This window comes from Cololabis saira, chromosome 15 (assembly GCF_033807715.1).
Source record: "Cololabis saira isolate AMF1-May2022 chromosome 15, fColSai1.1, whole genome shotgun sequence".
NCBI lineage: Eukaryota > Metazoa > Chordata > Actinopteri > Beloniformes > Belonidae > Cololabis > Cololabis saira.
In genome coordinates, this window is record NC_084601.1 from 30,477,016 (window position 1) to 30,488,571 (window position 11,556).

Below are 11,556 nucleotides of genomic sequence, written 5' to 3' on the forward strand. Positions count from 1 at the left end.
GATAACAGAATGTATTATAGCAACCCATATTTTGAAAGGGTGTAACATGTAATCGCATCATAAAATATCATCACCCCATCTGAATTCATCAGGTTAGGACAATGCAAAGCAAAATTAGCCTTTGCTTTACCTGATATGGGAATGTCGTACAGTTGCTTTTTAAGGAGTTTCTGTGTGTGTGTGTGTGTGTGTGTGTGTGTGTGTGTGTGTGTCACAGAGTCACAACTTACCAGTGGAAAGTGGGGTGCTTCGGTTTTGCAGCTCACAACAGCAACTTTCTGTTGACCATGTCCCTAAATAAAGTATATCAATCACGTCACTGTGGTTGATCGGAATGTCCTTCTCAATTGCCAATAAAAGTAGATCTGTCAATCTCTCCTCTGAGCAAAGGCTGCGCAATTTGGTTTTCACCAGTTTTAGTTTTGAGAAGGAGCGTCCCACAGTTGCTGTGGACACCGGAAGTGTGCCATAGGTCTTCAGCAGCTCAGTCATGCTGGGAAAAATCACATGTCCATTGTTTTCTTTCAATACTGAAAGAATGGATGTCACATTTATCGGTGTCGGGCATGGGTATGAAGAATAAAACACTTTAAGTTCTGTCACCAATTTCTCTCTCTCCTCAATGTCATAGAACTTGCAGAGTTTATTTACAGCTTGGAGTGTTTCTGTTGAGATGCTTGCTGCTTTCCAGTACTCTGGAACTGTCAGGGGATGGAAGGCATTCAAGATTTCCCATGTGGAATTATCTCCTCCTTTAAAGCGCTGTTTAAGCTCCTGTTTTATGGTGTCCACAAAAGTGTAGTACACTTTAACTGTAGTAATCTTGAATGGTCGCAAAAGCATGGTCACTTGGAGCTGCTGAGGCAAAAAACTTCAGCTTTGCTGGAACTTTCCTCCTGGCTTGTCCTGGAACCTGAGATGGTCCAGACCTGCTGATGCAGCTTCCTCTGTGGGCTGTTCATACAGCTTCTTGAACTCTTCCTCTGTTCTGTTCATACAGCTTCTTGAACTCTTCCTCTGTTCTGTTCATACAGCTTCTTGAACTCTTCCTCTGTTCTAGTAAGGGACAGCCTCTGCAAAAACCCCATCAACAATCTCATAAGCTGCAGCCAAGTCTATATCTTTCTGCTGCAATGCATCAGATGCAGTTGCAGTCACCTGGAAGATTGGACAAGTCATCTCCAAACACAAGACAAATTCAAAGCTGATGCTTTTGAGAAGGATCATTGCATCACCTGCTGAAGAGTCTGGAGGATCTTGCAGTGTCATTTCCTCAAGAAACTGCATAACAGCAGGGAGGACCTTCCTTAAAGTGTTAAGGGCAGTTCCTCTGCAGGCCCACCGTGTGTCTGACAGCTTCTGCAGCTCCCGTGGAAGCTGATCAGGGCACAAACTCTTCTGCATTTCAATAAATGCAGAGTGCCGTTTAGATGAGTTGGCAACAAAACAGTAACGTTTTTCAACCAAGTTGAAAAAACTGACAAAACACATGTTGGACTTTGCACACTCCACCAACACCAGATTAAGACAAAGTGGCTGACAGGGCACATACAAGGCCTTCGGATTTCTTCTTTGGATTCTTGACTGAAGTCCCTGAAAGCACCCACTCATGTTTGCAGCCCCATCATAACCTTGACCCCTGATGTTTTCTATCTTCAGGTCATTTTCTTCCAGAAAAGGCATCACCACCTTTTCAAGAGCCTCTCCACGTGTTGACTGCACATTACACACCTGAAGGAAGTGCTCTTTGATTTCCAGGTTGTGTATGTACCTGATTACAACCGAAACCTGCTCGGTGTGCGACACATCTGTGGTTTCATCTATCAATATGGAAAAGATTTCACTTTCTTGGATTTCTGTGTGGATGATGCGTCTTACTGAAGTGGCCAAAGCTTTGATGATATTATTCTGGCTTCTGTTTGAGAGGAGCGAGACAAGAGGTCTTTTTCCAGATTTCTGCTGTTCTTTTATGGCATCGTGGTGTAATTTAATTACACTGTCATACTTACTGAACTGTGGTGACTACTCAAAAAACAAAACTTGTCACCTGTTGGTGGTTTGGGATGGTTTGTTCTTGACTCGACTCCAGAGTGGATAAAAAGGAAAGGTTGCAAAAGTAATATCTTTGGGTGAGGTTCCCGTTTATTTGAACAAAAAGGTAAATTGACAGAACAAAAAGGGTTTCTATTGTCTCTCTGGCTGCCGTGTAAAAACTGTGTGTGTCTCCCACCACCACTCAACTCAAACTAATCAACATTTCTGATCAACAGCAGCTGGGGCAAAGGTTGGGGTAAAAGAAAGTATCTGAAGTCATACTGCACCCTAGTGGAAAAGCAAATACCTGCACAACATAACAAATGGCTCCTACAAACCCTTTAATTCTAGCAATGTTTTCAGGTGGTTCAGATTTAGTGATAAACTTTAGATGGCTGTTGAAGTTCAGGTCTGAGTCAATAATTACACCAAGATTTTTGGCTTGATTTGTAGCTGTCAATGACATGGAGCCAAGGTGAGCGCTGATCTTTTCCCTTTCATTTTTAGGGCCAAAAAGGATTACCTCTGTCTTTTCTGCATTTAGCTGGAGAAAATTCTGGCCCAGTGCTGATGCAGAAAAGCTCTGCTGAGGTTATAAAATAAATTAAATTGACTCTAGATACAAGCATGGCAGTAAATGTAAACTTGTTTTAAGATTAAAGACACAACTTACTTGACTTTTCCTTATAAATTACAAACATGTTTGCTGATCACAAAGCTGAAAACCACAAATAGACTGAATAAAGACAAAGAACCCTCCTTTGTGGCATTTACTGATTTATTTATCTTAATCTATTTGTCTCACTTTGCTACGTTCCTTTAGCTTGAGCTACAGTTTTGCCACAGTCACAATGATAAATGATTTGTGTTTTATCATTGTCCATCCATAGATAATGGATGGACAATGATAAAACACAAATACTATTTTTCGTCGTAGACAGAGAACTGAGGCACTCGTGAGGGTAAGATTAATTAAAATGCCTTTATTGGTGCATGGCTAATCTATTAAAAGCGTGTCTACGCGTTTCAGCCAAACTGGCCTTCGTCAGGACAGAAGTGAAATGTTTGTCAGACAGCTCAATTCACAGTTAAATAGATAATTGCAGACAGCTGCTCAGTGTGAGCAGGTAGGAGGTCACATGACCTGAACAGCAAGACCTGCAAATGACAAGCAGAGGGTGAGAGACTCTGTACAGTGTACAGAAAGAAAAAAATAATAAAAAATCACAGAGTCAATAAATCAGCATTGCACATTTAAACATTACCTAGTCAATTCAACAAATCAACAAATGCATACAATATAAGTATTGAGCCTAATAAGAGACTAAGGAACCGTCATCAGAGTCAATCTTAAAGGACAACAAAACACACCAATAGTCACAGAATACAAAATACACTCACAGAAAAGGAGAAAAGTCGAGTTCTCCATTCAACTATTTTTCGTCATTAGATGGCAGAATATTGTTATTTTAACGATAAGAAGAAACATTTTTTTCCGCGTCGACTGCATCGTCACATTAGCTTCCGGAAACGGAGTAAAACATTTTCATGACTAAGTTCGAGAGAAAAGGATGTATAAACATTCTCAGATATATACCACATATTTTAACATGTAAAATTAGGAAATCTGATAATTTATGTATCAAGGAATATTTTTAACCACAAAATACATTTGTAGGTATTTTATTTTGAAGCCTGTAACCGGAAGTGTGTTTAGTTGTAAAACTAGACTTAACTGTTAAACTGTTAACCACGGAGTATTAGGGCCGAACTAAGACAAAAAAAAAGAAGGAAATTACGAGAATAAAGTCGTAAAATTATGAGAATAAAGTCGTAATATTACGAGAATAAAGTCGAAACATTACGAGAATAAAGTCATAATATAATGAGAATAAAGTCGTAAAATAAATAAATAAAATCACAAGAATAAAGTCATAATGTTGCGAGAATAAAGTCGTAATTGAATAAAGTCGTAACATTATGAGAATAAAGTCGTAATATTACGAGAATAAAGTCGTAGCATTGCGAGAATAAAGTCGTCATATTACGAGAATAAAGTCGTAACATTACGAGAATAAAGTTGTAACATTACAAGAATAAAGTGGTAATTTATGAGAATAAAATCGTAACATTACGAGACTAAAGTCATATTACGAGAATAAAGTCGTAATATTACAAGAATAAAGTGTTAATTTATGAGAATTCTAACAGGAAGAGTGTGTTAAAATGTTGAATATTGAGCATCTTTTGACGTTATATTTATATATTTATAATATATATATTTGATTTTATTCTCGCAATGTTACGACTTTATTCTCGCAACATTATGACTTTATTCTCGTAATTTTACAACTTTATTCTCATATTATTATGACTTTATTTTCGTAATTTCCTTTTTTTTTGCCGTAATACTCCATCGTAGTTAACAGATGAAAAGCTGTGTGGGTTTAAATACGGCAACAACTTAAAATGAAAGATATTATAAATCAACAATGTGGCTCTTTGTTTCATGCTGCAGCAACCAGGGAACTACGAAGCTGTTTGTTAGACGCAGTGTAAATGTAACTAAGTATAACGTAACTAACGTGTTACTAACGTGATGCAATTAACGGCAAAGAAACAGCGACCAATCAGGTGAAAGAACGAACTTCCGGTTGTTGGGCGAGTATAAATATCTCCGCCCAACGGTTCCAGTCACAGTTGCCATAGAGACGCTTTAACGTCTGTCTGCGTAGCGAAACTTTTATCTACTTGCCTTTTTTCCACCTTAATACAGCAAACATGGTAAGTGTTTCTTAATTGTCAGGTTTATTTCGATTCAAAAGTTGAAACTTTCTCACCTCGTGTCAATTTCTTTGTTAAAATGCGTCATCAATTTTTCTTTGACATTGAATCTGATAACGTAATGTAAAATTAAATTTCTCTGCTGTTAAACAGGGTTCGTGTTTGATACAGAGATGCTTTTCTTTTCATTGTAAATGTGTATTTTTTTTAAACCAACGCCCAAAAGGCCGAAGCCTAAATTTCAGTTTAGTCATGAGAACTTTCCTACGGAAATGTATTTCATTCACTTGAGAAAAAACAAATTGCTCTGTTTTTCTGAATTAACGATATAACATTTTAATGGAAAAAATAATCTGCTGTTTTTCCTCACTCGGCGAGACGCCTTCAAAATAAAAGCACTAAATATCTGTCTGCTTAAAACATAACAAATAAAAGCCTGGCTTTAAAGAACGTTAATGAGAAAACATAAAACACATTTATAGAAATACTCTACTCATTTTAAAGGCCATTTACATTATTAACTCATTAACGTTCTTTTAAAGCCAGGCTTTTATTTTATTATGTTTTAAGCAGACAGATATTTAGTGCTTTTATCTTGAAGGCGTCTCGCCGAGACCTTGTAAACGTCCAGCGCTTCGGACTTTAACGGTTAAAGTTTATGGTTAAAGTTTAACGGCAGTAGAAAGTGTCTTGATGCTAAAGTGAAGCCTAACTGACACAAAAAGCACCTGCTGATAAAAGGGGCACAAGTTTTGTTTTGTTTGCTACTCCAGCAGATCAGAATGGGCTTTCCGTCTGAATAACCGCAAAGTCCTGAGGTTTCTGCGCAAAGTCGACAAACTAATAACAAAACCATCGATATAACTTAAAGACAAGAGTATCTCCTAATGTTTCAAACCAAAATAAAACTGGATTAAACTGGACAGGAACATGTTTGCTTCCATGAAATCGAGCTCTCAAGTGAATGAATCTTCGTGCAAGTTTTGAGGAAAAACAGAGCAGATTTATTTTTTAATTAAAATGTTATATCGTTAATTCAGAAAAACGGCAATTTTTTTTTAAATTTATTTTAAATTTTATTATTTTTCATATATGTGTGTGTGTATAATTTTTTTTAAAGTTATTTAAATTTTTTGCGTATAATCTTTTAATTTTATATTTTAATTTTTATATAATGTATGTATATTTTTTCTTTTTATAGTAATTTAATTGTTTTGCGTATAATCTTTCAGTCTAAAGTGTTTCTCTTGTCTTCTCCTGAAATTCCCAGCGTGAGTGTATCTCGGTGCACGTGGGCCAGGCCGGTGTTCAGATTGGAAATGCATGCTGGGAGCTTTACTGCCTGGAGCACGGCATCCAGCCGGACGGACAGACCCGAAGTGACAAGACAGTCGGCGGAGGAGACGACTCCTTCAACACCTTCTTCAGTGAAACTGGAGCTGGAAAACACGTGCCGAGAGCCGTCTTTGTGGACCTGGAGCCCACCGTCATCGGTGATGATCAGTTCTGCTGCTTTTCAGTCTGAGCACATCACATTTTAATGATTTGAAACTGCTGACCAGGGGTGAAAGTAGGATAAAGTTCTTGTTGGAACTAACCCCTCCCCACGGGCCCAACCTCAGACACAAATTCAATTTTACAATTTTAAAATGACTATGAATTAAGACACAGAGCATAACTTATTGGAAAACATTTACAGAACAGAACATAACAGAATTATTGTGAACAAATCTGAAGGATTGGTGGCCATCAATATGCATTGTCCCATCTTAATAATTATCTTTTTTTTTTTTTATAATTTCCAGTGTAATGTTATATATATGTGTGTTTGTGTGTGTTCTGAGACAGTAAAGTTTAACATTTTCAGGCCTTTGTCCCCCCCCTCTCTTTCAGATGAGGTGCGGTCGGGGACCTACCGTCAGCTGTTCCACCCCGAGCAGCTGATCACTGGCAAGGAGGATGCTGCCAACAACTACGCCCGCGGACACTACACCATCGGGAAAGAGATCATAGACCTGGTTCTGGACCGGATCCGGAAACTGGTGAGTTCATCTCAAGTGGTTTTCACCTCCAAGGCATCGACTGTTTTCTCACGGTTTTCTCTGTGGACAGGCGGACCAGTGCACCGGCCTGCAGGGCTTCCTGGTGTTCCACAGCTTCGGCGGGGGCACCGGCTCTGGTTTCACCTCCCTGCTGATGGAGCGTCTGTCCGTGGACTACGGCAAGAAGTCCAAGCTGGAGTTCTCCATCTACCCGGCCCCCCAGGTGTCCACAGCGGTGGTGGAGCCGTACAACTCCGTCCTGACCACCCACACCACCCTGGAGCACTCCGACTGCGCCTTCATGGTGGACAACGAGGCCATCTACGACATCTGCCGCAGGAACCTGGACATCGAGCGTCCCACCTACACCAACCTGAACCGGCTCATCAGTCAGATCGTGTCCTCCATCACCGCCTCCCTCCGCTTCGCCGGCGCCCTCAACGTGGATCTGACGGAGTTCCAGACCAACCTGGTGCCGTATCCCCGGATCCACTTCCCTCTGGCCACCTACGCCCCCGTCATCTCGGCGGAGAAGGCCTACCACGAGCAGCTGACCGTAGCTGAGATCACCAACGCCTGCTTCGAGCCGGCCAACCAGATGGTGAAGTGCGACCCTCGCCACGGCAAGTACATGGCCTGCTGCCTGCTGTACCGCGGAGACGTGGTGCCCAAAGACGTCAACGCCGCCATAGCAACCATCAAAACCAAGCGCAGCATCCAGTTCGTGGACTGGTGCCCCACCGGCTTCAAGGTGGGCATCAACTACCAGCCCCCCACCGTGGTTCCCGGGGGAGACCTGGCCAAGGTGCAGAGGGCTTTGTGCATGCTGAGCAACACCACCGCCATCGCCGAGGCCTGGGCTCGGCTCAACCACAAGTTTGACCTGATGTACGCCAAGCGGGCCTTCGTCCACTGGTACGTGGGGGAGGGGATGGAGGAGGGGGAGTTCTCCGAGGCCCGGGAGGACATGGCGGCTCTGGAGAAGGATTACGAGGAGGTGGGAGTTGACAGCGTTGATGATGGAGGAGAGGAAGAGGCAGGGGAATATTAAGACGTAAGCGGCAGCGTCGGAAAGGAGGACGAAAGAGGAGAATTAGATCCTTGAACATCCGTCAGCCAGTTCTCAAGTTTTGTGTTCATGACGGAAATGCAGTTGATGTTTGTTTGTGTTCATGACGGAAATGCAGTTGATGTTTGTTTGTTTGAGTTTGGCATCTGAAATGTGTTAAGTGTGGAAATCTTAATTAAAGTGAATTTGTCAATGTTTCACTTTTAAGCTCATTCACGGAAGTGCTGAAATGCTACCGTTTCATAATAGCAGCTTTTAGGGGGGGGTCTGACACTTGACTCCACCCTCTCTGTAGGCTCTTAGATCAGTGTCATATTAAACAAAACTCACTTTAGTCCCCCTTCAAAATCTGAAATCAGTTAACCTTTTAACTGATTTCTGCTGCAGATCTAACTGTAACTTTCACATTGGATTCATGAAGGCAGAAATACACACTTTTGTGAAAAATCTACCATTTTATGAAGTGGGAATTTATTTATTTTTATTGGTGTTCACCTCGTCAGCGCAAACTCAAACTGTCCTGGAAAGGAGTCAAAGGTCAGATTAATTACACTTGGATGAACCCTCAACAGCAGGTGATGAAGCTTTTTTTCCCCTGATGGAAACACCAAGGATGGATTCTCAACATCTGACCCCACCAGGAGTTTGTTCCTCATTTCATCTTTGCTCAAGTAATTAACACAGATCATTCTTTTTCTATTAAAAAGGCACAATAGTTCTGGTCCAAATCCAGGGTCAACCATCGACTAAAACTGGACAAACCCCCGGTGACGTCACTCAGGCTTTAAGAGTCCTTTTGAAGCCTGTTTTTCTCTTTTTGTCACTGAAGGTGCAATGTTGATAGAAACTGAGATCACCAAAATCTCAGATCATCTAAAAAATATCCAGGACGTGCAGACCTCTGAACCAGATCTAACAAGCCCACTTTAGCTCATTTACCGCGGATTAAATATTTAATCCAGACAAGAGTAACACACAAGAACATCCTCACAATCACAAGCTGTATACAGCTTTTCCTGTGAAGCAGTCAGTGCAACAGACAAAACACAAATATGCATTGACCAGTACTGAGTTAATTTCTCACTACAAGATTCTACACGGTACCAAAGTTGTTCATATTCATTATCACCCCAACACTGAGATGTGAAGTGCAATGGAGTGTAACGTTTGACACAAAGTACTTGTCGGTGGGACCGCGCTCCTTGTAGCCCAAAGCAGATGCTGCACCTGAAACTGCCACTGGGAAGCATACAAGAGTTCTCATCATTTGCATTCAGTTTTTTTTTACCTTAAGACCTTCAGCTGTTGAAATGAGTGACAAACCCAAAGCACAAATTAAATCTTGTCCCATCAGAAAAAGTGGGCAATGTTTAGAAACCAAAAAGGAGTGATCCATCTCAACGCACCACATGACCAGTTGCAGGAACTGAAAGAACAAACCGTCCACTGCTTTGGCTGCAGAGGACAATCCCCTCAACACGGAGTCTGTTGCCCCTGAATCTACTTAAAATGTTATAAAGCCAATAACACCAGTAATATTTGTGGGAGCTCATGGTAAGTGGAATATGACAATGGTGAGTTCACAGTTGTAGTACCTTTTTTCATCCAGGAGAGGTCGCCAGAAAGCTTTGCAAGCAGATATTCATTGTATTATCAGTGGGGACAATGTGTGAGTCCCAGCGGAGTCTGCCAGTCCCCGCTCCTGTCTGGAAGCTCGTTCAGATATTTCTGTAGCAACACTTGAAATGAGGAGGTCTGGACAGGTTTGAACAGAGCAGATGGATACAGTGATATTAGCATCAAAGGTTAGCATGAAAAGAGTCAGCCAAACTAAAATAGCTGAGAGAGATTTACATAAGGTGAGCAGGTTCCAGTCAGCTGCCTGATCTGTTTTTCCTGCCAAATTACAACATGGTGCAGCAAAAAAGATAAAATAAACAAGGCTTAGAAAAAAATAATTACTGGATGACATAACAGGAGGGTTTGTCTAGTTGGGGGTTCAAACTCACCTTGGTGCCCCATCCCAGGCCTCTGGTCTCGGACGGGCTCCAGGGTCACAGGGATGTCCATCTCTTTCACAGCTGCAAGAAAAACTTGGATTAAGATATACTTCTCACCACTTTTGAAATTAAACTGGTTTAAAACAAATTTCCTGATCAGAAAACAGACAAATATGAAAACATAACCATCCAATGTGAAAATCGTTACTGCTGCTGGGACTTTAAATTAGTCATCTGTGAGATTACTTCTGATGTACAACAGGCAGTGAGTTTAAATGGAGATAACATAAAACAAGCAGATTTCTAGTCTTTGCAGAGTTTAATTCCAGAAACAGTTGTTTGCTGCAAAAATCTCACTTCAGTCTTTAACAAAGATTTACGTTCAGTGGGGCAAAAAAGTATTTAGCCACCAATTGTGCAAGTTCTACCACTTAAAAAGATGAGAGAGGCCTGTAATTTTCCTCATAGGTTCACTTCAACTATGAGAGACAGAATGGGGGGAAAGAATCCCAGAAATCACATTGTAGGATTTTTACTGAATTAATTGTTAAATTCCTCCGTAAAAAAAGTATTTGGTCACCTACAAACAAGCAAGATTTCTGGCTTTCACAGACCTGTAACTTATTCTTTAAGAGGCTCCTCTGTCCTCCACTCGTACCTGTATTAATGCACCTGTTTTAACTGGCTATCGGTATAAAAGAAACCTGTCCACAACCTCAAACAGTCACACTCCTAAGTCCACTATGGCCAAGACCAAAGAGCTGTCAAAGGATGAGAGAAACTAAATTGTAGACCTGCACCAGGCTGGGAAGACTGAATCTGCAATAGGTAAGCATCAGCAGGGCATTGAAGATGAAACGTTGGTGGGTCCTTCAGCATGACAATGATCCCAAACACATCACCAGGCAACCAAGGAGTGGCGTCGTAAGAAACATTTCAAGGTCCTGGAGTGGCCTAGTCAGTCTTCATATCTCAACCCCATAGAAAATCTTTGGAGGGAGTTGAAAGTCAGTGTTGCCCAGCAACAGCCCCAAAACATCACTGCTCTAGAGGAGATCTGCATGGAGGAACGGGCCAAAATACCAGCAACAGTGTAGAAAACCTTGTGAAGACTTACAGAAAACATTTAACCTGTCATTGCCAACAAAGGGTATATAAAAAAGTATTGAGATTAACTTTTGTTATTGACCAAATACTTATTTTCCACTATAATTTGCAAATACATTCTCTAAAAATCACACAATTTAAGGGGCTTGTAGGAGCCTCCTGAAGTCCATGACCAGCTCCTGGGTCTCGGGTCGCTGCCCCTGGAGGACTGGACACGGATACGCAGATGGATGGAAACACAATTTCACAAAGCAACAAATTAAAAAGAGACTTTTAAAAAGTGTTGTCTCTTGCATGTCCCCCCAACTTTCTTCTGTTTTGCCCCTCGGGATCCCTGCACATGTTATCTGCCACTATAATGTGTTTTCATTTGTTGTACCACCTTTGACGAACTAACAACCTGTGTATGAGGACTAATGGGAGGCTCAGTCCTCGGTGGACATCAGAGCAGCAAATAAGAGGGAGTTTGAAGTCCCCAACATGCCAACAGGCAGTACGATACGTTACTGCGACAACCGCT

At 41.3% G+C, this 11,556-nt stretch overlaps 1 protein-coding gene across 1 annotated transcript; it reads left to right on the plus strand.

Annotated features, from left to right (window-relative positions):
• Window positions 1-4,774: 4,774 nt before the first annotated feature.
• On the plus strand, window positions 4,775-8,007 carry LOC133460632 (tubulin alpha-1B chain-like). Its single transcript, XM_061741307.1, has 4 exons — window positions 4,775-4,818; window positions 6,089-6,311; window positions 6,712-6,860; window positions 6,931-8,007. The coding sequence occupies exons 1-4, from the start codon at window positions 4,816-4,818 to the stop codon at window positions 7,909-7,911; spliced, it is 1,356 nt and encodes a 451-aa protein (XP_061597291.1). The 5' UTR covers window positions 4,775-4,815; the 3' UTR covers window positions 7,912-8,007.
• The last annotated feature ends 3,549 nt before the right edge of the window (window positions 8,008-11,556 follow it).

Coding starts and splice junctions, on each gene's coding strand:
- LOC133460632 (XM_061741307.1), top strand. Junction 6,312..6,711: donor CCTGGAGCCCACCGTCATCG/GTGATGATCAGT, acceptor CCTCTCTTTCAG/ATGAGGTGCGGTCGGGGACC. Junction 6,861..6,930: donor TGGACCGGATCCGGAAACTG/GTGAGTTCATCT, acceptor CTCTGTGGACAG/GCGGACCAGTGCACCGGCCT.